The 25,359-nt window shown below is 49.7% G+C and overlaps 11 protein-coding genes across 11 annotated transcripts; 5 read left to right on the forward strand and 6 right to left on the reverse strand.

Annotated features, from left to right (window-relative positions):
• Positions 1-131: 131 nt before the first annotated feature.
• On the reverse strand, positions 132-1,192 carry EDD37DRAFT_336376 (uncharacterized protein). The gene has a single exon (XM_062811641.1). The coding sequence runs from the start codon at positions 1,032-1,034 to the stop codon at positions 306-308; it is 729 nt and encodes a 242-aa protein (XP_062672145.1). The 5' UTR covers positions 1,035-1,192; the 3' UTR covers positions 132-305.
• A 158-nt stretch (positions 1,193-1,350) lies between these two features.
• Positions 1,351-2,151, forward strand: EDD37DRAFT_607833 (uncharacterized protein; the record flags this gene model as incomplete). The annotated part of the gene is made up of 1 exon (XM_062815000.1): positions 1,351-2,151. One exon carries the CDS (start codon positions 1,351-1,353, stop codon positions 2,149-2,151), a length of 801 nt encoding a protein of 266 aa, XP_062672146.1.
• An 839-nt stretch (positions 2,152-2,990) lies between these two features.
• Positions 2,991-5,073, forward strand: EDD37DRAFT_336407 (indoleamine 2,3-dioxygenase). Its single transcript, XM_062811642.1, has one exon. The coding sequence runs from the start codon at positions 3,281-3,283 to the stop codon at positions 4,760-4,762; it is 1,482 nt and encodes a 493-aa protein (XP_062672147.1). The 5' UTR covers positions 2,991-3,280; the 3' UTR covers positions 4,763-5,073.
• Positions 5,073-6,982, forward strand: EDD37DRAFT_336753 (uncharacterized protein). Its single transcript, XM_062811643.1, has one exon. It carries the CDS (start codon positions 5,384-5,386, stop codon positions 6,917-6,919), a length of 1,536 nt encoding a protein of 511 aa, XP_062672148.1. The 5' UTR covers positions 5,073-5,383; the 3' UTR covers positions 6,920-6,982.
• A 63-nt stretch (positions 6,983-7,045) lies between these two features.
• On the reverse strand, positions 7,046-8,597 carry EDD37DRAFT_648694 (ESCRT-I component; the record flags this gene model as incomplete). The annotated part of the gene is made up of 4 exons (XM_062818049.1): positions 7,046-8,083; positions 8,129-8,367; positions 8,412-8,499; positions 8,544-8,597. The coding sequence occupies 4 exons, from the start codon at positions 8,595-8,597 to the stop codon at positions 7,046-7,048; spliced, it is 1,419 nt and encodes a 472-aa protein (XP_062672149.1).
• A 132-nt stretch (positions 8,598-8,729) lies between these two features.
• Positions 8,730-9,501, reverse strand: EDD37DRAFT_626794 (uncharacterized protein). The gene is made up of 2 exons (XM_062816327.1): positions 9,299-9,501; positions 8,730-9,247 (listed from the first exon to the last, which is right to left on the reverse strand). The coding sequence occupies exons 1-2, from the start codon at positions 9,401-9,403 to the stop codon at positions 8,810-8,812; spliced, it is 543 nt and encodes a 180-aa protein (XP_062672150.1). The 5' UTR covers positions 9,404-9,501; the 3' UTR covers positions 8,730-8,809.
• Positions 9,502-11,068, reverse strand: EDD37DRAFT_626795 (uncharacterized protein). The gene has a single exon (XM_062816328.1). It carries the CDS (start codon positions 10,991-10,993, stop codon positions 9,938-9,940), a length of 1,056 nt encoding a protein of 351 aa, XP_062672151.1. The 5' UTR covers positions 10,994-11,068; the 3' UTR covers positions 9,502-9,937.
• A 423-nt stretch (positions 11,069-11,491) lies between these two features.
• Positions 11,492-12,734, reverse strand: EDD37DRAFT_648697 (guanine nucleotide-binding protein subunit alpha; the record flags this gene model as incomplete). The annotated part of the gene is made up of 5 exons (XM_062818050.1): positions 11,492-11,535; positions 11,581-11,724; positions 11,771-12,183; positions 12,228-12,570; positions 12,617-12,734. 5 exons carry the CDS (start codon positions 12,732-12,734, stop codon positions 11,492-11,494), a joined length of 1,062 nt encoding a protein of 353 aa, XP_062672152.1.
• A 2,044-nt stretch (positions 12,735-14,778) lies between these two features.
• Positions 14,779-17,944, reverse strand: EDD37DRAFT_337211 (uncharacterized protein). The gene is made up of 4 exons (XM_062811648.1): positions 17,204-17,944; positions 16,065-17,155; positions 15,926-16,017; positions 14,779-15,879 (listed from the first exon to the last, which is right to left on the reverse strand). Exons 1-4 carry the CDS (start codon positions 17,559-17,561, stop codon positions 14,826-14,828), a joined length of 2,595 nt encoding a protein of 864 aa, XP_062672153.1. The 5' UTR covers positions 17,562-17,944; the 3' UTR covers positions 14,779-14,825.
• A 613-nt stretch (positions 17,945-18,557) lies between these two features.
• On the forward strand, positions 18,558-23,468 carry EDD37DRAFT_607841 (uncharacterized protein; the record flags this gene model as incomplete). Its single annotated transcript, XM_062815001.1, has 7 exons — positions 18,558-18,914; positions 19,237-19,435; positions 19,481-20,379; positions 20,470-20,584; positions 20,771-21,621; positions 21,668-21,757; positions 21,933-23,468. 7 exons carry the CDS (start codon positions 18,558-18,560, stop codon positions 23,466-23,468), a joined length of 4,047 nt encoding a protein of 1,348 aa, XP_062672154.1.
• A 589-nt stretch (positions 23,469-24,057) lies between these two features.
• EDD37DRAFT_337831 (smr domain-containing protein) lies at positions 24,058-25,210 on the forward strand. Its single transcript, XM_062811653.1, has 2 exons — positions 24,058-24,220; positions 24,270-25,210. Exons 1-2 carry the CDS (start codon positions 24,172-24,174, stop codon positions 25,004-25,006), a joined length of 786 nt encoding a protein of 261 aa, XP_062672155.1. The 5' UTR covers positions 24,058-24,171; the 3' UTR covers positions 25,007-25,210.
• Positions 25,211-25,359: the final 149 nt, after the last annotated feature.

Below are 25,359 nucleotides of genomic sequence, written 5' to 3' on the forward strand. Positions count from 1 at the left end.
AAGACGCGCTCCGTCGTTGTACAGTAATGTCTGGCGTTTGGCTGATGGGTTCACGACGAAGTTCATTTTTCACGCACTGGTCGTCGTTTATATGGGGATTGCAAGTAGGTGCGTCCAGTAGGAAGTCAATCTCATTCCTGATCTGATTTGTTGGTCAGGTCTGTCCAGAAACAGCCGGACTATGAAGCATGATCGACTTCATCATTCAAGACTTCGAATATCACCTCATCGACTTTATCGTTGCACCAGGGACTTCTTCGAATAGCACTTGGTTGATATCGCCCGTTACACCAGTAAGGTTTCTTTCAGTCTCTCGAAGACCAGGTCTTGCATGCCATATTTGCAGAAGGGTCCTGTCGACCTTGCATAATAACTAGCCATTCTTCGTCATCCTCGCAAATCGGATTTGGCATCGACATGAACATGGTTGGATGTTCTCCGCCAGTCTCAACTTGTTGCAGTAACTCCTTCCCCAATGTCTCTTCCTGTTGCTCCTTCGCCTCTCTTGCTGCGGCAGCTGCGCGACGTTCTTGGCACCGAGTTTTGATGTCGTCAAGCGCATCGAAGGTGTGATACATGGCTTCGTCTTCAGCTCCGCTCATGATTCTGCCGTCTGACTCGTCCTTTGACAGGTTCGAGAGTTCATCAAGGTGCCGCACAAGATCCTTAAGTTTCCAAACGTCTTCGATTTCGAGATCTGGTACCAGTCCTATAATTCGCAAGGTATCTTTGATTTCGGCCATTCTTCGCAGTGTAATAGCCACTTTACCCATGCTCTCGGTTGGTGGGAGCTTGGTACCTGCTCGTGCAATGTCTGCCATCGTGCGCAAGGCTGTGATGTCTTCTGTCCAGGGGAGGAAGAGACTAGAATCGGATTGTGGGTCTTTTTGAAGGACAGCGTCGTGATCTTTGAGCTTGTCACTTGCTTCGTCGCAGAGGGTTAGGACGGCGGGAAGACATGAATTGATTTCAGCCATATCTTCGTGCAGAGCTGGATTGCCAGGTCGGACCGGTTCAAACCCTGGTTCAGCCATGACTGCGTGCGTATGAGTAGGTGTAAAAAGAGGATCGTGCTGAACGATGAAGAACTGTTAGAATGCTAATCGAGATCAAGAAACGCTCGGCTGGAGGCTGTCTGCAGATGAGACGGTACATGTGAAATGGCATTCGCATTCGGCGGGTGTCACTCAGCTTCATCGAAACTGATAACACTGCCTTGAACCCGAATTGAACTGGCGAGTTGCCGTGTCACTGCTCTGTTTTGATAGCACAACACCACAACCTCACTCTTTTGAATGACTCTCTCACATCCAAACATTCATCATTTCAAGAACCATCGCTTCCTTTACAATGAAGTCCGTGACCTGGGCCGACTTGCCACCTACTGGAGCACAGATACAGAAGCTAGAGGATGAAAACTGCGGGCTGCGAGCCAGGGTCGATGATCTGAATGATGAACTTGCTCGTCTGAAGCCTTTCTCCGAGGGAATGCAAGCGCAGGAGGCGCCGGTGAACAAGTTGGACGTCGATGATGAAAACGCGGTCAAGTCGGTCATTCCATCATTGGTGCCATCGTTGCCAACAATTCTCTCAATACTCGACAAGAGAGTGAAGGATGCAGGAACAGTCGACGAAGCGTGTGCAGCACAAGAGTTTCTTGACAAAGTGAAGAAGGAATTTGAGGCTATCAAGGCTAGAGAGCAGCAACATTTCAAAGGTCGCGAACCCCTGCAATTGGTCCTCAAGGAAGTCTGCCCGTATCTTGACCTCGACACAACCCAACATCAATTCGACTATGTTCCAGGTGTGGAGGCTGGGGACTTGGAATTGGTAGACCCGTGGCTAGACGAGTTGACAATCTTCGAAAAAGACAACGGACTGTGTGCGTACAGCACACCTGCCGGCATTCTTTTCCTCACTGCGGTGTCATACCCCAATCAACTGAGCCACAAACACCTTGCCGGCTTAGTCATGTTCGTCCTTGACTCGAAACGCTTCGAGCGCTCTTCAGTCCCCCTTCTTGAAGTAGTGCTTCACGTTATCGGTCGACGTGCGGAGGCACGCCAGGAAATGATCACAGCCAAGTTGACTACCTTTACTCTACGAGCCTTCGAGTTCTTGGGCGCGTTTCTCAGATATGAAGAATTGTGAACGGACGATGCGAATTTTTGCATGCGGTGTTCAAGAAGCGCATCCCATTTTTTGACTCTGTCAATCTGCTCAACCGGGTCCTGATCAAGCGCGTTTCCGAGGGGTTCGAACATTTCGAAGTACACCACAATGTTCAGCGAAGTTGTCAAGAATTCAAGGCCGGAACCTCAATTGGTGAAGGACTACTCAGAGAAGCGAACGATGCTCGTCTCGACTTCGAATCCGAGTGTAGCCTTGTGCCTCTCGATGAAGTTGAATGCGCGGTCATCCACCATGAAATCGATGGTCATGGTTGCGAGAGCTTCTACGGTGTTGATCTCATTCGCCGCGAATCTGTCAGCTACAAGTTGATCGGTTCTGACTACCACATCACGCTGCGCTAGGGGCCCGAGGACTTCACAGCCACCATCCCCATGCAGGATAGTCTGGGTCGACTCGGCAAACACTTTCACTGGATTGCGAGAGAACCTGGTGTGCAGACATGATGAACGCGAGTGCCTCGATGGTGGCTAATTGTATGGATGACTTGGAGTTGGAGTTTGGCAGGAGATGAATGTTTGAATATAGACGAAGATGGGTTGGCTTCAATGGAGTCCACAATTGCGACGGAGACCTAAGAATTCATGAGGCCTCATCGACGATATTGTCGATTGTCTTGCTCTTAGGGTCTATCATAAGGGCTACTGTTTTTTAAGATGGAGATTGAAGAGGTTGACCTTGACGATGTGCACGGTACCTGAGTCGCTGAAATAAAGTTCTTGCCGAACGTTCCGATGGGCCGAGGATCATCGTCCGGGGTTCTCACTATTTTCCCTGTCAATGCATGCATGATTCTGCCTCGCCATAATCTTTTCGCCTCTTTCAAAATGTGGGTGAGTACTAGTATGACGAGGCTGCTGATGAATCAAAGTCGAACATGGTGAATGTCATCATAATAATAAACACCTCGATTCATCCCATAAACCCACCGCCGCGAACTCCGCATCCGCCAGCCCTAAACCCATCCGGATGAACCCGATAGTTTCTTTTTCTCTCCATCTCCTCCGACCCCGCTGATCAATCTCTTCCTTATATCGGCCTCCTCACCCCTCTCACAGTCCACCCTGCTCACTCTACTCAAGGCTCAACCATGCTCCCACCCATCCCCCGCCTCGAAGACTACGGTCTCTCGCCCGACCGAGGTTTCCTCCCTGCAGAGAACCCTATACAATGTCTCCCGCATCCAGTCTACGACCGCTGGGAGCGGATCATGAACAACTTCCAGTCACTCCTCCTCTCAAAGAGACTGCGCGTGGTCATCGACCGCCTACCCATCCTCCCCGCAGTCCACCTAGAAACAGAGGCAGAGTGGCGAAGAGCATACTCGGTCCTCACGTTCATGGCCCACGGCTACATCTGGGGAGGCGACAAACCGGCAGAAAGACTACCACCACCAATCACCTACCCACTCCTTCAAGTCTGCGAACACCTCGACCTCCCTCCAGTCGCTACCTACGCCGGTGTATGTCTATGGAACTTTAAACCCATCTTCCTCTCCGAATCGCTGGTCCTCGACAACCTCTCCACACTCACCACCTTTACCGGTTCGCTGGACGAACAATGGTTCTATTTGGTCAGTGTGGCGATGGAGGCAAAAGGTGGACCATGTATACCGATTATGCTCAAAGCAATACAAGCCGCAAGAGATGATGACGCCGCGATAGTCACCAAAGCTTTACAATCCTTTGCCCAGACGCTGGACGAGCTGGGCACGTTATTGATCAGAATGTACGAAAACTGCGACCCACACGTTTTCTATCATCGCATTCGACCTTTCCTGGCCGGCAGCAAAAACATGAAAGACGCAGGTTTACCTCAAGGTGTGTTTTACGACGATGGCAGCAGTCGATCGACGTGGCGACAATACGGAGGTGGCTCGAATGCGCAAAGCAGTATGATACAATTTTTCGACACCGTTCTAGGAGTCGAGCACCGACCGACAGGATCCAAAAAGGACGAAACATCCGAATCAGAAACAGAAGGAGCCCCCAAACCGCGACATAACTTCATTCATGAAATGAGACAGTACATGCCCGGACCGCACCGACGGTTTTTGCAAGCTGTTGAGGGAGTCGCAAACATCAGAGAGTATGTGGAGCTCAACAAGTCGAATCGAGAATTATGCGTTGCATATGATGCGTGTTTGGCAATGCTCCGAGCTCTACGGGATAAACATATACAGATGGTGTCAAGGTACATCATCGTCAAAAGTCGAGAATCTAGAAGTCTGAGCAGACATCGTCGAGAGAGCAGTTCGGATTACGCACCCAGAGACAAAGGAATTGCGTCTATCCGCTACCAACCTGAAGCGCCGAAGAAGAAAATGCGCGGCACTGGTGGAACGGCACTCATTCCATTCTTGAAGCAAGCAAGAGACGAAACTGGTGAACCTGCCATTGATGACTGGGCTCGGAAACTTCTTATGGGTGGTCGTCGGACGGCCGCTGATGCTGAGATTGCACTCGAGAGTAGAATTACAGCTCTTGAGCTGGATGCCGAAGAACCACAGATTGTTGGTCTGGCTGGAGCATGGAATATGGAAGATTCTGGAGGTGGTCTTTGCGCCGTTTAGTTTGATTTAGCGATGCATTTTCAGGACGGTTCAACAGAGCCCGGGAGGTTTCTTCAACTCATTGCATAGCTGAAATGGTGGGAAAAGTCTGTCATGCATGAACTGGGCGATATTGATTGGGGCGCATTCAGTTCGAAGTCTGCATGCCATAGACAGCTGGGGACTTGTGGATTGTCGAATAGTCGACGACAGCTCGCCGCTTATATGTACAAAAGCTCTCCGTGATCAAACAATTTCTCATTCTTGTTTCCAGATCGTTCTGCCATAATTGGATGCTCAGATCGATGCGCACGCCGGATGCCTTTGGAGTCCGCCTGATGCTGGGTTTGGCGCCGTCTCGAGTTCTGCTTGGAGTCCTCCTGAGTTGCAAAGCCCATGCCCAATGCAGCTGATTCACCGCTCTCTTTTTCGACCGGAGAAATCGATCTGCCGGCAGTGTGAACATCGCCAAACGAAGTGAGATTCATGTGAAGTCTCGCAACCCCAACCTCTTATTTCGAATCTCACTTTGCGATATTCTCACACTGTCGGTGTATATCTTTTCAACCTCGACCGTCTCTCTCTGTCTCTCTCTAGTCCTTTCCTCTCCCACAACCATTCTGTCTGTCAAGCCTTGTAGAGATGGAAACTCCAATCAGAAAGCGACGACACTCAAACATGCAAGCATTTAGCTCTGCGTTCGATCAGAATCCCACCTCCGTCACTTCTTCCCCAAGTGAGATCGGATCTCATCTTCCCAGCATGATTGACCCCTCCCTCACTGATGCAAACGCCTACCAATATGTCACTGAACTTCCAAACCAGACTCAACCTGAATCTCCAACTCTTGACGACTTCAGCATGTTCAGCGACGACACGCAATTTGTCGACATGATGAAATCAGCTATTGGTGACGGTGAAGAGTCTGCAACCACTCATGTCGGTCCAGTTCTCACCACTCCAGAAACCGACGATCCAGCAGAGTTCATTCGAGACGCTCTCAGTACCAAGATCGTCATCCCCGAGGGTCTTGAGCATGCGTTCGGAGGAAAGAAAAGCGTTGCCTTCGAAGAGTGGTCCCCGGAAAAGAAGAACACAAGCAGTGGATCTACCTCCCCAGAAAAGAAGAACACAAGCAATGGAAAGACAAAGTCTGTGACTCCAAAGGCTGCGGCCACCCCAAGACGAGCAAGCAATGGTCAAAGTCGTTCCCCTGTCAAGGCGTCCCCTCAAACCACTCCAACCCGTCGTCAAGGTCCATCCACTTCTTCGCCAACTATGCCGCCGCCAGCTAAGCGAGTGCGGCCCAACATTGAGCAACTCTTCGCCAACCGCACCCCAATTGACGATGAGGCTCTCCTAGCGGACTTCAACGCCCAGCAAGGTCGTCCAACCTACCAGATCATTCCAACCGGATCCTTGTCCGCGTATTTCAGAGATGCCAAAGCACACGCCAACTTCAAATGGCTCAATCGCACCTTGGATGATCCTGAACCACCTCCATCACAACTCTGTCGCCAGACTGGCTATGACTTCCCTGTGCCGGCAGTGACTGGTATGTTGACCATGAAAAGCAACCAGAAGCAGCCGACGAACAACCCGGGAGTCACCTCGATTGGTGGTCCAGTTGCGCCTTGCTACGCGAATCTCTTCCCGCAATTCGAAACCCCGCAAGCTCAACTTCCAGCAATGCAGAATCAGCAGCTCAATATGCAACCACCACGCACTCCAATTGCGCAACAACCACAGACTCGAGTCATGCAAACAGTTGCTACACCTGCCACACCACGTTCCGGTCCAGCTTATCGATTCACATCTGCCCAAGTCCAGTCTCGTTCGTCGACTCCAACTCCAGAATCTCGTCGAGTGTTGAGCCAGCAGCCGATTCCAATGCAGCAAGTGTCGCCGACCACCAAGAACAATCAAAGCGACGACGATGGCAGCAACACCACGATCGCCATCAGCACCACTCCTGCACTCAGCTTTGACGATGCCCAAGTCGAAACCAACACTGCTGCTACCCTACGTGCCCTTGGGGCGGATGTCATCAACTTCGATGCACAACCACCACAAGTCGACGGCAACTATTCTCCACCAGATCCCGAATTTGGCGACATCGACTTCTCCACTGTGGAAATCGACCTCAACTTCGACTTCGACAGCGTCGCTTGGAACTGAAAATAGCCTCAGGTTGGATAGCTCATCGTCAGGTATCATGGATGCAGAATGGATAGTTCAGAGTCGGTCGTCATGGATACATGGATAGCTCAAAGTCGGGCATCATGTCGTAATAGAAAGTAGACGTCAAGATCCATACATACTCAAATCCAATCCCATCCCTCTAGCCACCTTTTTCTCCATCCACATCCTCTTGAAGCCTTCTCTGGCAAGTTCCCTAGTCTTACGACTCCATACGTCGGCACCAACCCTTCCCCTGACGAAACCTTCCTGTAGAGCGAGTATGGCAGCTTCGATCCCCCTCTCCTCGCATGCCGTGTCGTACAGTTGACGCGCGACAACCGTCGGGGCAACAAGCATGTCATCTACAGCGGGGATATCTTTCTCAGCCGCACGTTTCTTGGCCGAGGAGATCACATTGTCCGATTTGGAAAGTGAGGTCGACAAAAGGGACAGATTCGAGGTCAGTGTGGAATGCAGTGATTGGAGATTGTTCAACTCCGCGCTGAGGTTATGCAGAGTCGATTGCAGAGCAACATTTTGAGATTGTAGAGCTGGCAGTGCTGATGTAGATTGAGCGATTTGTGAATGCAGGGATTGGGTGATTTGATGCGACAGATGTGTAAGCAAGGCTTCCTTTTCAGGGTTCACAGGTATCGGAGGTGCAGGGATATTGCTTGGTGTCGGCGTCTGTGCTGGAAGAGATACGTCGAACGGTGAGTCGAGAAGATCAACAGCTTTCGGAGGTGGTGGTTGCTGTTGCTGCACCTGCTGTCTTGGATGGTTGGGCGGTGGACTGGCATATTGCTGCGGTGGAGGTCGATATTGTTGTTGTGGCAGCATTGACTGTCGTAGACTACTCGTTCTTTGAGGCATGTAATCACCATTTCCGTACGGTCGTGGACTTTGTGGTTGGGGTGGCTGAGGTAATGGAGGTGGAGCATCATACCTGCCTGGATGCTGCGCAGGTGGGACATCGTATCTACCTTGAGATTGTGTAGGACTTGATGGTACTGTAGGTTTTGGTGGAGGAGGTGGTCCTGAGGATTCTCTCGGTAACGGAGGTACAGGAGGCGGTGCTCTCTGCTGTCCTCTAGACATGACTGGTGGTTCTTTCGCAAAGACTTCGGATAGAATCGAAAGGAAGTCCACAGTATTGGACCGCTGCCACTGTCAGATATCTTCCTTGCTGATCATGCGCAAACTGACCTCCCAAGCTTCCCTCCAGTGTGCCAGATATGGATGATATATTCTTCCATCTCCACCTACATGTTGACCTGGTCTGACCACCATATCTTCCGTGGGGGTGACATAACATATCGGTGGTTCGTAGGGGTATGCATGTGGTATCCATAATGATATCGGAAATCGGTATGTGTTCCCCCTGAAGTTGACCGGTATCGTGCCTGTGAAATGTACTAGGAGTGCTGAGACTCCATTCTCTGATGCTGTCCAATATCAGCTTCGTCCTCTCTCTCTGCTGCCGTCCTACTGTAGACATCTGTTCGAGGTGCAAACCCAGGATTGCGGGCAAGCACATGGGCGAGATCGGAATATGTTCGATTTGCATCACGATATTCCTATGCGAATCAGTACGTCCCAAACAAAGAACATAACAACTCACGCGCTTCAACACATCATACAGCCAGTTCAAAGTCTTCTGTGGCAAGCCGGCCATTTGTCTGTCGTTGGTATGTGTATGGAGGGAATTCAAGGCGCAGTTGCGGAATCGATGTTATTGGCCAAGACTAAACTCCGCAAATGGTTTACAACTGAGTGCATCGAAGGACAATGGACACGGACAGGAAGATCGATAGAAATATAATCAATTGTTGGGTATCATAAACTAATCAGCCACCTTAATGTTGTCGACTTCAATGTCGTCTAGCTTTAATGTTGTTGAGCACGAGCTTTCTCATCCAGATCAAGCTCGACACCACGTTGTCTGGTCTTTCCCTCGTCATGAATATCAGCATACTTCTGCTGTTCAGTACGATCACCGGTCAAGGACGCAGCGGCGCCGCCAACGGCACCCTGGACTCGATCGCTGATACCCTTGCCGTAATCACTGAGCTGACCCTTCGCTTCTACTTGTTGACCTTGAAGATTTTGTTCACGACCGGCCTGTTTCCAGTCCTCACTGCCAACGAGGTTGCCGACGGTCTCCTTAGTACTACCAACTGTCTGATCCCATTGGCCTTGGCTTCGGTTTGGATCGTCTTTGGCAGGGACACCAGTTGAACTGATGGTGAAAGGCCCAGCTTTGGCGGCGGCGTGCGAGAGATCAGATTCAGCGGCACCCTTGTTCTTGTATTCGTCTGCTTTGGCCTGGAGGATGTGTTAGTGTGGGACTTTGTAACTCATGAAATGTGATCTCACCTGGTCGCCAGCTGATCCAGTCAAGGCAGCGATGCCAGAGTTGACATAACCGGTTGCAGTGTCAAGCACTGACTTGAGAGATGAGGTGTTATCGTTGGAGGACATATTGATAGGTAGTCGTATGGATTTGTGATCTTGTATCGTTCCAATTCGTAGTCGTGCAGTTGTGTCGGTTCTTGACTAGAGGACAATTCAGTCTAATATATAGACCGCAAGATGAATCCGATCCCTGCCCCGCGAGTCAACGCGTTTGCCGATGACGTCATGCGTGGTTCTGCGTGGTTCGTGCTGGAATGTTGTCCTCTTCTTCATCAAGATTTCACCTGCAAATCGACGTCATCTGAGACAGAGAGACAAACGCAATCGCCAGAAGCTTTTCATTCATGTGAAAGCGAAAGCAACAAATCGCCAATCCAGATTCCAAGAATAGTCCTCGTGGCCCGCTCAAGCTGGTCATTGGCCTCATTATTTGTTGAATGAGATCTTCAGGCACCCTTCTTCGGCAATCGCCAGGATTCTTTGGCCAGGTTTGGCCTGTTGTGCAACTGACACACTCAATCTCGGCACAATGAATGGCGTATTCGTGGAGCATGCATGACCATGATGCTCAACAGATGGTCATCGTGACAAGCCTGATGATCAGAATCTCAATTTCGGACACACAAACACCAGCAAGAATGCTGCAACCCACATCCCAAAGATAATGGCGTACAACTTCAATCGACCGAACAGACCTTCTTCCTCGCTCATACGCTTGAGGAACTGCATATTCTTGCTGGCAGCCTCCATCGAACTGACGCTGACCTCCATGGCTTGTGTCGCTCGGCCCAAAAACGTCTTGTCCTGTTCTAGAGAGAATTGCATGTTCTTGCTCTGTTGTTTTAATCGAACTGCCATGTCGACCAACTTGACCGTAATATCTTCTTGTTCACGAGAAGAATCCAACAATGTTCGTTCTGTAGATTGCATATTCGAGAAGCCACTTGTTTGCGCGTTTGGTTCCTCGCCCCGACCTCTTCTCCGCCGGGTTGTAGACGATGAAAATAGATCATCTTTCGAAGCCGGTTCTTCTTCCACCTGCGAGACAGGCTTTCCCTCCAGCAATTCGTTCTTCTCTTCTGTCTGGCGAGACTGTTGCTGCAGAATGTCATACAGAGAATCACCTTCTTCCTCAGCAATCGGCATTTGCTGCGCCCCTGTCTCAACCTCGCGCCCGATCTCTTCAATCCGATGTCTCAATTTCTTGATGATGGCTCTCTTCTCTGCCAGATCTTTGATGGCTTCATACTTTGTCCGCTGCACTCGAATAGTCTGTGCTTTTCGTTCCAATTGTAAGAGTAGAGTCCGCGCACCTTCGACATTGTGCATCCATTTCGTTCGGTGGTAAGGTAAAGGGGACCACAATTCGGCCTGTATCTGTCGTTGCAGAGGAGTCAATTCTGAAGGGTTTCCAGAGGAAGGCGAGGGTGTGAGCAGGATTAGATGCTGAAAGCGATTCAGCGTTCTGTTTAGATTCAAGTAGTCGATTTCATGATGGAATTGGCGCGTCTGCTGCGCGTCTGACTTCGCTTCGCGGTTCGTACCTGCGCCGAAGGGTAACCCTACAGGTCGCAGCGCGGATGTCAGAGACATTGTCGCGGTAGATGAGCAGATGTAGAATCGATAGCTAAAGTATTGTCGTCGAAATCGTGGCATGAAGTAATACGGCGGATGAACATTTCCGTACTCTCCACATTTACAAGGGGATGTATCTGGCCATACGGAGGACACTATTCAGTCGCCAGCTAACAATCATTAACATACAGCTCCATTCCAAGATAGTCTGGTCTTTGAGAATTTTGTATTTATGTCCTTGATTTCCATACAGCGGGTACTTATACTGCAGAAAATCTAATCCATCGCTTTCCCTACCGTAGCCCAACCATAAAGAAAAGCTCCCTTCCTTTTCACAGGCTTTTGAAGAAAAATATACATCGCCTGCTGTCATGATTGACACCGGCAGTACAGGGGGGCAATCGTATGCAGCTTGCGGCCAGCGGCCCATTATCCATCACTTGCCAAAACAGACCCCAACACTTCCAAGTCCGTTAAGACATGATTGACCGCACTCACTTAATCTGGATTCGAAAGACAACCTGGACGCCGGTGGTATATGTAGGTCGTGGACAAATCGGACGCCAATCGCTTATCTCATCATATGAGACCGCACATTCGGAGGTTCTCCTGAATGATAATATCTACAATTGTCAGAAAGTTCGAAAAGAAAAGCGAAGGAGACTCACCATTGACAGCACCCATGACGAACCGTATTTGAGTGGTATCGGTCGCACAGGTGAAATGGGTGTAGATTTGTTTTGTTTCGGCTTGATTGAGCGACACGAATCGGTTCAAGATATAATCACAAGCCGCGGCATAATCCGGTCCACCTAGACACAATCAGTTACAGCTCGAGGAGAAATAGCATCGACAAACCTTCGTAGTCCGGGAAGTAGTTCTGCATTGGGCTGACTGGAAGCTTCTCCTTAAACCTGTCGATCTTGTTCAAAAACAAAATGATACTTGTCTTGATAAACCATCTGGAGTTGCAAATACTGTCGAAAAGTGTGAGCGCTTCTTGCATTCGGTTGACTGTCTCATCTTCGAAGAGCAATTGATCATATTCCGAGATGGCGACCAAGAACAGAATTGTTGTGACATTTTCAAAGCAATGAATCCACTTCTTTCGTTCTGACCGTTGGCCACCGACATCGAACATACGATATGTCAAATCTTGGATAATGAACGTCGTTTCTGTGATACCCGTCGTCTTGACTCGAGATCGAAGGACGTCTTGGTCGTTGGGTAGGTAATCATGCGCAGCGATACGGTCGATCGAGTCAAAGTAGCTGCAATGTGTCAGAAGAATCCCAGACCTGAGCGTCGCACTCACTATCTTGCAGAATCGTTCAATTGATATTCTCTCGACCGTTTGAAACATTCTTGAACGCCAACATCTTGCCACAGAGCTTTGATGGCTGCGCCAACCTCAGGAGGAAGACTGTCTCCTTCTATTTGCGGTGGTTGCATGAATATTGTTTGAACGTGGTATTCTGCACGTTGATCGTCGAGAGGAAGCTCCAGTGATTCCATAGCCTCTAGTATTACGCGCATCGACTGGACTGTGTTGGAAAAGATGATTTCTTTGAAAGATTCGCGTTCGTCCCGCGAATATCCTCCCTCGTGTATGAGCTTCATCTGCTTGAGGATTGTGGATTTTCCAGATTCACCGGCGCCTGTCTACGTTCAGCTCAAGCACGAGAGTATTCGGTCTCAACCTACCGAGCAAGAGCATCTTGATCTCGTTCCGTTGCGCCATCTTGTCTCTTTTCAGCTGATTCTCAATTTCATCGTTCCTTGCCTTGCCGGCCGTATCTTCTTTACTCGCACCACACCCCATCTTGACGGTCCTCGAGTTCTGGGCAGGAGTGAGGCAAGTCGAGTCTGTGAGGAGTAGCTGTAGATTGTCAGTCGTGACTCTTTTTCGTGTATTGTTGCGCAATCACCTCTGGTTGAGCTTAATAATTCGTTTGCAGCGACAGAGGGTGACAGAGAGATCGGTGGAGGTTGGAAGTGATAGAAATCCGCAGGGAGTGATCGGCGCGGGAAGGAGCGAAAAGTGGAAAGAGTCGGCGTCGATCACTGACTGGGAAGCCTACGCAACCTAGGCCGATGGTGGACGGGGCAGGTGTCTATTGTCTGAACACTGGGTTTGTGCGCGACAGGTGTCGTCTGCACAGTCGTCTGTCAACCCAGGCCGCAGGTTGTGATGGCTTGTAGAGTACGAGGAGAAGAGGAAAAAGATAATAGATGATCTCGAATGGATTGGTAAAACGGGGGAATGACTTATGGGAACGAATTCGAAGCTGGGATTGGATATGAATGGATCCCAAGCGAGAATACGGCAGCGGGCAGGGGAAGAAGAAGTTGGTCAAAGGCAAAAATCGAGTCGCTGGGACCCCCCGACTGGAACATCTTTAGTGGCCACCCCTAGACTAATTGAAAGCTAAAGCCACCCTGGCTATGACTTGTCTACCACCTCGTATCGCCTATAGCATAGATTCCGGGAACTTGTGCTTTTGCATGATGTGCCTGGAAGCCCTCTGCAATTATTGACTTCATTTTGGTCTCCTCTCTGTCCGTAAACTCAACTCTCTTTCCCCCGGGCTTGTACCGTCCCGAAGATGTCCATTCCTACTGGTTCCCGCTTCTTAGCTTACCTGGACTGACAGTTCAGATGCCCACTTGGTTGCTCTGAAGGATCTGTTCAGGGTTGTCCCTTCTCTACTGCATCTATGGCGCAGGGGCTGATAGGTGGCTTCGGGTTAAAATATATTGCATCAACCTTTACTGCGGTGAGTAAATTGACAAGTTGTTCCTGACCTGAAAAGTGCCATCATACGGTTCCTGAACCAGCATCGATCAATGCTTCTTAAAAAAATCCAGCGTGTTCCATACCCCTATTGAATAGGAATCTCGCTTCAATTAATTACCCCCGTCTTCCGCTGGTCATCCGGGAAATGCAAGACTAAATCGCAATGGTGTATGTTAAGCGAACGATGGCGAAACACTCCAAATGCAGAGACGGTTTGAAGAAATCTCACTGTTGCATCTCTAGACTAGAGCATCTCTAGACTCGAGGGACGCAAGAAGTCGGCTGACCTGGAATCCCTTGCAATCTATACTCCCAGCCACACTGGTAGACAGTGGCATGACTTGGACAACAAGACAGATGCATAAAAGGCTCACAACTTCTCGTTTCAGAACATCTCAGCTACTGCAAAGCCGTGTTTAGCGTTCGGTCTTTTGGAGTTCGGCATCGTGATCGTTTTATGTCGGGAGTGGATCATCTAAAACAGCCTGGACCTTCCCGGTGATCTTAGGTGCCTCTTTGGTAGTTGGCAGACTCATCCTTTGTCTCGCTGTACTAGCGTTGCGGTGTTCTGCATTGAAGATCCAGCGCCACGGATGTTCTGTCTCATCTGTTCAGTCCCGACTTGTGCTGTGATTGATCATTCCAGTCCGGAATGCATCGCACATCACCCAATATTCAGCTGCAAAAAGAATCCCACACGGCGAATATGTCATTCCCAAAAGGTAATGATCGTCTTAGAGATTCACAAATAGGGAAAGAATGATGATCGCATTCGAACCAAAGTGCTGGCACCAGTTATTGGTGACCTGTCATGGGAGGTCCGGAAAGCCACCGACGTGCAATGTGCGCAGAAAGACTCCTGCATCCGCGAATCTACCGAACACCTTTGAGATCCTTGCGCTGTCTCACAAACGTCAAGACTTGCCTCAGATCCTCGGCTTGGTGATCGAATTGACTCGTTCTGTCAAAACCAGCAAGTCCAGATCCTTGCAGAGAGAACAGTTGGGCCTCCCCCACTTTTGAGAAAGCTGCCCATAAGAGGGGCCCACCTCAGCCTTGCAATAAAAGAAACCCCCTCATACCCTTTCAGGGCAATGTGGGGTTGACATTGCAGCCTCATGATACGGGCGAATTGCTCTCGTAACAGTTGGCCAATTCACGCAAAACCCATCCCATCCGAGGTGTAACACCCCAAACCCATGTATCATCGTAATACCCAGCCCAATACCGTGCCAACTTGGCGGCGACAGAGACGTTTGCCTGGTCAGAATAGTCGTCGTCAACTTCGGCAAGAAGACTCTTGATCGTTCGCATAGTTTGATCCTCCAATTCGCTGATGAAGGCACCATTGCTCTGGGCAGTCTCAATCTCGATGACATGTACCCATTTGGTGACCAATAGTCCAGAATCCCAACCAGCAAGAGCATGCTCAACAGCCCAAGTCAAGGCGGCCGTCTTCTTGAGCAATGATGTTCCCATTTTGTTGGGAATGAGCATACCTTCAAATGCTCTGCTGACGGCCCTGGTAATCAACTCGCTCCGTTCTTGCGGCATAGCAACGAAGTCCTCAATCGAAGCCATGACCTCTTCATGACTCTCTTTCAGCAATAGCGTGGGGTCTGCACCTCCCGTGCCCGTAAATGCTCGGCAGTAACTGACTCGTAGGAGGGCAAGACAGTTAAACAGAAGAGGTCCTTCAGCCTCGGTCCATGCATAGTCAGCATCGGTTCGTGCTTGTGTGATAAGTGCTCGACATCTCGACAGTGCTGCTTCTGCTTGGGCCAAAGTTGGAGATCTTTGCGCCTCCTGGGGCTTTCCGACACCAGATAGTTCGCCGAAAAAGTAGGAGCCTTGTGCAATGTGCCATAGTTGGATCGAGACGGCATTGATCACCACATTGACGGCGAATGGAGACCACGACCAGCACTCTTCAGGGACCGTCCTCGCACAATTACCGTACATGATTCTTGATACTGCGTCTCTCAATGAGAGAGGAGAACTCTTGCTTTTGACGGCCACAAGAGTACTCCATTGTTCCGCCGTGGAAGCATCCCACAGAGCTTGATCGCATGGCATCTCGATGTATCCGTCGGAAACGACCGAGTAGCCTGGGGGAATGCCGTACGTCATGGTCACCAGATTGCCGTAGAGTATATGCCCGTAGAGCAGTCTGTGAAAATGAGTGAATGAACGATCAAGCGGGGAGGTGGACGAACCTTTTAACGCTTTCCCTCCTGGCCCATTCTTCCCAAGATAGGTTTTCGACGGCTTTTCCGGCTTTCACCCCTGGAGCGAGTTGACGGAAGTACTAGGAGATCAGCAAGAATAAACCGCAGAGTTCAAGTGGTAACTCACAATGGTAAAATCGCAAAGGTGTGCAATCGCATTTGATGTAGCTTCAGGATCCCCACTGAAGGTCGTAAACATTGCCAATAAAAACCTTGTCTGGCTCTTCCAAAGAAGCTGTTCGTCTACTTTTGGCGTCTGTAAAGGAGGCTGACTCCAATTATCTAGTAGGCGCGGTGCTTTTCTCGTTTCACTGGTTGCCGCCGAAAGAGCTTGATCTGCTTTCGAATACAGTGACGCGGCGATCTTTCTCTCCAGTCGATAAAGAGCACCTATAGCGCAAATAGCCAGCAAAAGCGGTGAGGGGGCGGATTCGAGATCCAAGGTGTGAAGGTGGAACATTGGATAATGAACGTGAAAGGCCTCGACATAGGTGCGGACGCATTTTTGCAGAGCAACTGCGCTCGGAAGCCTGAAATTGCCTTGATCGAAAGGAAGTCGGTTTGATAGATCTTTGAGCAGGTTTGATCTCACTTGCTCGGTGAATAGCATGGCGGGAGTCTTTGTAGGTACTGGGTGAACTAGTTTCGGGGTGGACGCTGCTTCAGAGATAGTGGATTGAAGCATCTCAGGCGGAACATCGATGCTGGGTGCTTGTGCAGTTGTGGTATACAAGTCAACATCGCTACAAGGTTGGAGGTCTGTGGAAGTTGGTAAGATGTGTTGAAAGCCATAATCTTGCATCGAGCTGTGGCTGGAAGTTGAAAAATGCTCTAGTGGTGACCATCCTTCCAAATTTCCACTGATTGGTGGGAAGGCAAAGTTTCCCATCTGCTTTGGTTCTATTCCCAGGAAGGGGTCGAAGAAATCGAGGAATTCCAGATCACCATCAAGGTCAGGTAATGGCACTGACGTTGGAAATGTACGCATCTTGTCAAGGTCAGGCATGCTCATGGTGAAGTCCGTCATGTTGATTTCCATGGTATCGTGCGTCGAGTCAATGACGGCGGTCTCTAGCGGTTGGACGGTCAAATTCGTCTCTACCACAGGAGTCGAAACAGGCGGCAGGTCCGGCGGCTGGTCATTTGAGTGAGCTTCAGTATTTTTGGGCACATCTTGTTGTTCCGGTTCTGGATCGGTATGACGAGGGCTGCTCTCGGCTGAGAAATGTGTTAGCAGTGTCCAAAATTGCAACCAGGCTAACTGACGTGTCGGTAAATCTTGAGATTTCGATTTCTTCGGTGATGGTTCGTCAGTGGCATTGGCAATTTGTTCTGGCGTGTGAAGTGTTCTCTCATGTCGAACCAAAAGGTCTCTCCGACTATACCGGCGGCGACAAACTCGACAGCCAAATGGTTTCTCTTGAGTATCTGTAGGTTTGTGAGACGGACACACAAGGGTGAATAGATGCAACTTACGACCTCGTTGATGTCTAATGCAGTGCTCACTTCGTTTGAAGGCTCTTGAGCAGACATTGCAGACGTGGGTTCTCTTGGCTTTCTGTGAAGCCTCTTTGTTAGGATCCAGACGAGGGAACACTATCACGGAACTGCTGAAGAGAGTCATGTTGTCAGCGGCAGCAACAACAATCTGAAGTGGTCAATTTTGGTGGCAAGGATTGAGTAGGAGGGGAAAAGAAGAAGCTCGAGGGTCTCTCCATCGTCTAGGAGCCCAGGCCTGGGGAGGGCACGGCTCGGGGGCATGTGATTACGAAAAACTGGGCGGCGAAGCGACCACATTTGCGGAGAGAGTTTGGGCAGGGTTTGGGGAATGGCCCGTGAGGTACGAGTACCGAGGCGTCGAGTGCGTGTCGAAGTTGGGGCAACCCGTGGGTAACCCGTGGTCAAACCTGCATCGGATACTGAAGGGTGTGTGGAGAAGTAGAAAAATTGGAAGCACCAATTGATAAGACGTCAACGTCGACGAGTCGTTGATGCTGTTAATCAACCGAGAGGAAATGGTGTTGATGATGTTGTTCAGGTTTGTGACGATCGCTTTTTCCAGCTTGTTGCTTCCGGACAAGTCTTGGTGCAACAACGACTTTTCTTCGTTGCTGCTATTTCCTTTTCTCGTTTTCCATCTCTTATCTTCGACTTCTTGCGTTTTGTTTCGATTCTTCTGCTAGCTGCTAAGTTCGACTGGCCATCTCTTCGTTCCTAAACAATGCCGGATCATATTGCAGTGATCGTGGGATTTACTTGGTGGACTCCCAGAGGTCATGGAGACGAACCGCAGAAACTTGATCCAGGAGCTTGTCTGTTCAAATGGAAGGACATCGTGACCGGGCTGGTCCTTCGCCCTCAGAAGGGTTTCGACGCCATCAATAAATTTTACTGACTTGCTTAGGACGGCCGTTGGCTTTATATCTTGACATGTTCCACCGCACCAACTTTTTCTTCCAACCAGCGTTTCAAAGTGCACAGCCTAAATTCGTGCTATTCAACCGTCATTTTCAACCCGCCACGATGCTCGACGCTGCAGGAATACGTCGGACGTCACGTTCAGCCTTGTTGACAAGAGGTCATTCCCAACGCACATCCACTCCTTCTTCCATCCTTGATCATGGCGCCCGATCAAGGGGACCAGAACAATGTAGTGCGAATGAAAGAGGAGCTCGCCCAGGATACACGCGATATCTCCGATATTTGGAATGATGCCATCAAGAATTACAAAGGCATCGTTGGCCTGGACCTCAAACCTACATTCAAGTCGGTGGATGACATGATGACAACCGGCACTGCCGAAATGGAAAGTCTCCATCGCTTCCGCCATAACAAGAAGAAAGTCGATAAGCTGAGGAGCTTGTTTGCTCAGAATCTCGATTATATTCAAAAGGGAGCAGACCAACTCGTATCTGCGGCCACCCCTGCGTTTCCACCTGCAGCAGCCATTGGAACGGCACTGACGTTAATGCTGACGGTAGGCATCTCTCGAGCCTGTGTCCAGAAAAAGTGGCACCGTCTGACAGGGAGCCCATCGATGATACAAGTACAAGGATCACTGGGCTCGCGACGGCGGGTGCCCAAACTTGAAGCCAGTAGGGCTCTACGGTAGAAGTGACGACCTACACCCTTCAAGACGCTAGCGCTCTATCGTTGTGTGTGTGAAGGACTCTTGGATGGCAATAATGAACAATATCACCTTGAGCCTGAGGAGCTATATCGTTCAAACGGTGCCACTTTTTCTGGAAAAAGGCTCCCCTTTACGCAACTTCGCATTCATATGTTGACACCGTTTCTAGGCTTGCAAGAAACAGTCCGCCGATTATGATGTCGTGACTGCGTTCTTTGAGGACATGAATGCTTTCCTCCGACGAATCACCATCCTTGAATCAAGACTACCTAAGTATCAGGCATATCGTAATTGCTTGATGGATGTATTCAGAGCTGTGCTGGAAATGTGTGGGTTCTCCACAAAGTATATCGAACTGGGCAGATTCAGTACGTCTTCAGCCAGGTTACCATGATAGATCTAATCCAGCATAGAGAAATGGGTCATCAACATGATCAAAGGCGCGGACAGCGAACTTGGAGATGCACGAAAGAAAATGGACACAACCTTGTCACGACTTCAGGCCGCCACAGAGTACGCTATTCTAGGCAATACGGAAGAATTGCAACGCATGAACTCGGATCTACAACAGAATCAAGACATGCAGACTCAGATGATGGAGGATCAGACCAGAATGCTTGAAAGTGTCCTTGAAAGCCAGGAGACCGTCCGAAATGATCTCGTCAATATCCAAAAGCTTCTCATGGTGTTTCAGGAACGGCGACAAGATGACACCAGGGAAAGCACCATGAACAAGCCAGCAACTTCCAGCCGTGTCCGCAGTTACCTCCCCGATGCCATCGACCCGATTCATGAGTACGGCAATATCGTGTACTCTTTTATTCCTGGAACATGTACTTGGCTATTCGATGAACCTGAATGGGAGGCATGGAATGGTCGAACGTCGCGCATACTCGCGGTCGAAGGCCCCCCTGGAGCAGGAAAGAGCCATCTAGCAGCATGTGCCTACGATCATCTTGTGGAACTGGCCAGGTCTGATCCCAACACCTGCGTAACACATTTCTATTTCCGCGAAGGAGTGAGCGATCTGAACTTCTTCCATCATGCCATCAACTGGACCATCATTCAGCTGGCAGAACAGAATACAAGTCTATGTGACAGAATCAACGCCGAACTAGAGCGTGAAGACATCGATGACTGGAATCCACTGGACTGGCGCCAAATGTGGGATCAACTCGTCAGACCTTGGTTCAGTGGTGCATCCCCAGCTCGGCTACAAATCGTCTGGGATGGCTTGGATGAGCTTGAAGAGACAGCGCAGGACGAGCTCCTCCAGTGCTTCAGCCTCATTCAAGGATCTACCGACCTCAATGTAAGCGTGCTATGCACGACCCGACCAGTCTTGGTTGGTCGATTGACCGAAGTCGACGCTGGGTTTCTCACCGTAACGAAAGAAAAGTAGCTGGCGGACATGAAGACTCTGATTTGGAACCATTTGAACAACGACGCAGGACTACGCAAATTCAGCAGATACACAAAAGAACGAGTTTCCAATACCTTCGAAGAAAAGGCCAGTGGTAAGTTGAACCGTAGCTGGAGAGAGTAGCGTTGACAATCCCAGGGCTGCTTTACGTTGAGCATATACTCCGTTCCTTCAATACTTCAATACTTTGGGACGGGAACACCTTGTCTTGAGAATGCTTGACAGCAATATGCCCCGAGATTTACAACAACTATACCAGTTTATGCTGGATGACTCACAGAAGACGATAGGGAGGAATCAATTCCCACTGTCAAATACCTGCTCTGCTGGCTTGCATTCAGCTTCCGACCCCTATCTCTGGGTGAATGTCTTGCGTTGATCAGACTGGACAAGGGCACCACCTTCGACCTCGAACAGGAGCTTCAGCGTTCATGTCTGACGAATTTTCTGAAGATTGCGGACGTTGAGGAGCGTTTAGAGGAGCGTCTAGATTTCGCTTCGCCAGAGCATTTGGTGTTGGCCCCTAAGAATGCGGAAGATCCTGCTACATACAACGACTACGACCTACCGTTGAAATTCCAAGAACGGTCAATGAGACAATTCTTCCGCAATGCGTGCCCTTGTGAGATTGGATTGAGAACTTCTAGTACAGGAGCCCATCGGCAGATGTTCATTGCCTGTTCTCAGCTGATCTGCACTCCGTCGAGCGAAGCTCCTCATGCCCTGAAAATGTATGCCTGCAGGAATTGGATGGCGCATCTGAGTTGGACCAAGTTGTCTGAAGACTCCGACTGTGATAGGATTCAAGCACTCGAAGCTCTTGGGGCGATCATGACCAACAGAGATAATATTGCGAAGGTATTCGAGACACTTGAGATAGACTACGACCAGATCAGGCAAGGTCTTCAACAAGGAGACTTTCTCGACAACCTTGTGTTCTGGGCGAAGCTTGCCAAAACACTTGGTTCCAGAGTAAACGCGGAGACTTCGAAGTGGGCGAACAGCGTGGTTCTGGACAAAATGTCGGCGTTCATCCCACTGGTAAAAGGTCATTGCCAAAACTGGTTGCAAGCAGACGATCTCAGGAGCATTAAGAGAGCTTACAGATCTACACGAAGTGCACTAAAACTGGTAAGCGTTACGCCCCAGAAGGGCGCAGGCTGACAATGGTATGCAGACACATTACAGCCAACTTGTCAACGAGGAGACTGCTGAGCAGGATGAATCGGCCGACTTCGATGACGATTCAGATGAAGCGGGCGTGCCCGTACTCGAAACAAGAAATCATTGATATCTTCGACGCCTTCCCGGAACTCAACAGGGATGGTCATTCTCATTGGTGCCTAGCCGCCCTCCTGCATCATTGCAAGCATCACAAGTTCGGCCCTTCAATACGCGCAGAGAGCACTCCAAGATGATCTTGGGCCAGAACACGTGTCAAGACTTTGATCTTGTTGACTGAGATTCGCTTGGATATGCATGGGGAAAGTGTGGACAACGTTAGGAACAGCATCGACGAATGTTTGGCTATTGAGAATGTGTCCCCACAACTCCTTCGAAATGCTCTGTTGACCAAGGGTAGGGTCGAGAATTTTTGCGACGATCTAGATGCGGCAACTTGGGCCTATGCAGAAGCTCGCAAAGCAGATCCAGACCAACCCATGCCTGGAGATATTCTCCAGGATGAGTCCGAACTGTTTATCCAAAGACAAGACGATCCTGGCCTTATTGAGTTGGTCAAGCAGTGGAAACCACTCGAACGACTCGCAGCAATGACCTGGCAGTACGACTGGGATAGCGATTGGCATCAACACTTCCAAAGGGGTGCTGGGAAGGTCAGTGAGCAGACTTTCATGGTCGAAGCATATGAAGAAGTCATCAAACTTCTTGCAAATCTCAGGGCGGCACCACCATTGCAATACCAGCTTGTAGTTGCTCACTGGAAGGTCCGCGGTGATCTTGATGCCGCGAGGGAGCTGTTGAATGAAGTTCTTGACTCGAAGACCACTGGAATACCATACAGCTTTACGAATGAAGATCCATCAATGACACTAGTGACGACCACTCTCCTGATGAGCGAGATCATCTACGAACAGTTTCGCCGATCAGCAGACCCGGCAAGAAAGACTGAGCTATTTGCTGAAGTGAAGGCCCTCAGGTCCAAGAATATGGCGCATTCTATCGCAAGTAACCGGTCCGTACATGGAAACCACTCAATAATCGTGGCTCGCATGGCACGCAGGATGGCGTCGGCCCTGGAAGTCCAAGATACTCTGCAGCGTGCTTTTGACATTTGTTATGATGGCCTAGTTGACAATGTCCGTGGAAACGATCTTGTCAATCTTCGCAATCTTGCATCGGTGCTCACCATGTTGGACGGCTTGGAGAGAGAAGCCCAGATTCTGGTCTCCGCATTCTTCTCGCAGTTGGATCCTGATGTCGTAGACAAGGACGACATGGAGCGGAAGGGTGCTGGTGTCAACACTGTCAATGAACCGGATGAGGATAGTGGCGACCCAGGAGATAATGAGAGGCGTCGGGCAACGGACAAGGATGAGCCTAATCCAGAGAACCAAGGTGATCTCGCGGGCGTCGCCTGCTGCTGTGACGGTGAGTGTGATCCCAGGGTTGAATGGTCCCACTGGCACACCCCGCTTTATATGTGTGTGATATGCTGCAACACAACCCTCTGCAAGGATTGCTATGACAGACGACAAGAGTACAATCGTGGTATTGAACGCGATGGAGGACGCCAGCGCCAACAGTACAATCGCGGGATTCAATGCGGTGGAGGCCGCGAGTACTGTGGATTCAATCACAAATACGTCCTAGGCCCGGTCGAGGGGTGGAAAGGTATCAAGGAGGGAATCCTGCGCATCGAAGGTGAAGAGCCGATAAAGTTTAGGGATTGGTTGGAAGACTTGAAGAACAACAAATCGGAAAAGGCGTGGGACAGGTTTCGGCTGACAGAGGGTTGAAGAGCATAGCAGACAGGGCAGAGAACACCAGGTCGCCAAAATCGTGGCAACATCTGACGCGGAGTACATCGACGACATAAAATGATGATGCAGCAGGTTGGCAAAGGCGGGTGCCTTGACTGCAAGCTAGTAGGTATATACGATAGAGTTGATGAGCTTCCTACAGTCAGATCAACGATATATCGTTGTGTGCGAAGCGCTCCTGGACAGCAAGGTGAAAGGTGTCTCTTTAAACTTGAAGAGCAACAGCGGCTAAATAGTGCCACCTTTTATGGAAACAGGCTTGCTAGGTACGGGGTACCTCTGACTCTGAGCTTTGGGATGACCCCAAATCGCTGTCAGTTACGGAGCGCGCGGCACCGAGATCTCGCCAATGCAGGGCACCCTAACTTAGGCTGCCGGGACTTGCCTGTCGCATCGACCATACCCCAGAGATGTCATCATTTCATCTCCCTGCACCTCACTCTACAGTAGTGAGTACTTAGGTACAGGTGAAAAGGCGCGTTCTCTTTCACAGACACAGCTCACTTCCTATCGTAACACATCTTATTCCTTACCATACATATCCTACCACGAGGGAACCATAGAAATCTCACTGCCTATTACACGCATCTTGCTTTCTCTCGCAGAAATCTCACTTTCTACCAGACGAATCGCGCTTCCCAGCATAGTCTCCTCGAGCTCTATCCTACAATCGGCCATTATGTCGTATGAAATGTCGACACAACACGCGACTCGCGTTGGAGCAAGACGTGAGTGTCTCTCTGCGGTTTCTATGATCTGACTAACGAGTCGCAATAGCATTCAATCATAGCCAATCTCAAGCTGCTGAACAAGAATACGACCGTCTTCGAGACCTTGCCCGACAGGAAGCTGGAAAACGGTCTTCATGTTTTGCCAAATCACAACAAGCATATTCCAACGGCGACGGGGCTGCTGCACATACACTATCTCAGCAGGGAAAAGACCATGGAGCAAGAATGGAACAATACAACAAACAGGCTTCCGAATACATTTTTCGAGAGAACAATGCCGATGGTAGAGTACCAGCAGACACTATTGATCTGCATGGCCAGTTCGTTGAAGAGGCAGAAGACATTCTTGAGGAGAGAATTCGATATGCTCAGTCCCATGGACAGAATCATCTTCATGTAATTGTCGGCAAGGGGAATCACAGCGTCAACCACGTTCAGAAGATTAAACCCCGTGTTGAACAAGTTTGTCAAGAGTTGGGATTGCAATACCACGTCGAGCCTAATGAAGGACGAATCTACGTTGATCTGACTGGTGGTCAGGTAAATATGCAGCATGTCAACAACTGGGGAGGATATCAATCACAACAAGGATACCAACAGTCGTATCCAGGAGGACAACAGCAGCAGCAACAATATGGGCAGCAACAACATGGGCAGCAACAGCAATACGGAAATCAGCAACAACAGCAACAGTATTATGATCAAGGACAAAACCACGGAAGCCAACAACAAAATCTAATTGCAAAGATCATTAACAAGCTGTTAAAAATGCTGTGTGGATGATCTCGATGTCGATACTCGACTGACCGGAACGTTTAACAGTGTGTCGCATGTTGGTCATCATATCCACGACGCGACAGCGGCAGCAGCATCAACAGGCAGACGCCATGTTCGATTCACAGTTCAGTACCGGATCTCGGCGACAACTCCGACCACAATTCGTCCGCTGGCCAGCAAAGTCGGGGTCAGGCTTGACGTTAGCTAACGACTGGCCGAAGCGCCAGTCTACTCGATCTCACCGAGTTACAAATTCTCCACTAACCAAACAGTGTCACTTCTTCCATTCTATCGCTATGCTATCTAGCGATATTATATTGTTCTCGCTTGACACGTCGATTGCCGGAATCGATGCAATA

Source organism: Exophiala viscosa (genome assembly GCF_022695815.1).
Source record: "Exophiala viscosa unplaced genomic scaffold EDD37scaffold_3, whole genome shotgun sequence".
Lineage (NCBI taxonomy): Eukaryota > Fungi > Ascomycota > Eurotiomycetes > Chaetothyriales > Herpotrichiellaceae > Exophiala > Exophiala viscosa.

Bases quoted from the DNA above. Each gene is read 5' to 3' on its own strand.
- EDD37DRAFT_336376 (XM_062811641.1), bottom strand. From the start codon at position 1,034: ATGGCTGAACCAGGGTTTGAACCGGTCCGACCTGGCAATCCAGCTCTG.
- EDD37DRAFT_336407 (XM_062811642.1), top strand. From the start codon at position 3,281: ATGCTCCCACCCATCCCCCGCCTCGAAGACTACGGTCTCTCGCCCGAC.
- EDD37DRAFT_336753 (XM_062811643.1), top strand. From the start codon at position 5,384: ATGGAAACTCCAATCAGAAAGCGACGACACTCAAACATGCAAGCATTT.
- EDD37DRAFT_626794 (XM_062816327.1), bottom strand. From the start codon at position 9,403: ATGTCCTCCAACGATAACACCTCATCTCTCAAGTCAGTGCTTGACACT. The intron at 9,248-9,298 runs GTGAGATCACAT...CACATCCTCCAG, and splicing joins CTGGATCAGCTGGCGACCAG to GCCAAAGCAGACGAATACAA.
- EDD37DRAFT_626795 (XM_062816328.1), bottom strand. From the start codon at position 10,993: ATGCCACGATTTCGACGACAATACTTTAGCTATCGATTCTACATCTGC.
- EDD37DRAFT_337211 (XM_062811648.1), bottom strand. From the start codon at position 17,561: ATGACTCTCTTCAGCAGTTCCGTGATAGTGTTCCCTCGTCTGGATCCT. The intron at 17,156-17,203 runs GTCAGTTAGCCT...CACATTTCTCAG, and splicing joins ATCTCAAGATTTACCGACAC to CCGAGAGCAGCCCTCGTCAT. The intron at 16,018-16,064 runs GTGAGTTACCAC...CTGATCTCCTAG, and splicing joins ACCTTTGCGATTTTACCATT to TACTTCCGTCAACTCGCTCC.
- EDD37DRAFT_337831 (XM_062811653.1), top strand. From the start codon at position 24,172: ATGTCGTATGAAATGTCGACACAACACGCGACTCGCGTTGGAGCAAGA. The intron at 24,221-24,269 runs GTGAGTGTCTCT...GAGTCGCAATAG, and splicing joins GACTCGCGTTGGAGCAAGAC to CATTCAATCATAGCCAATCT.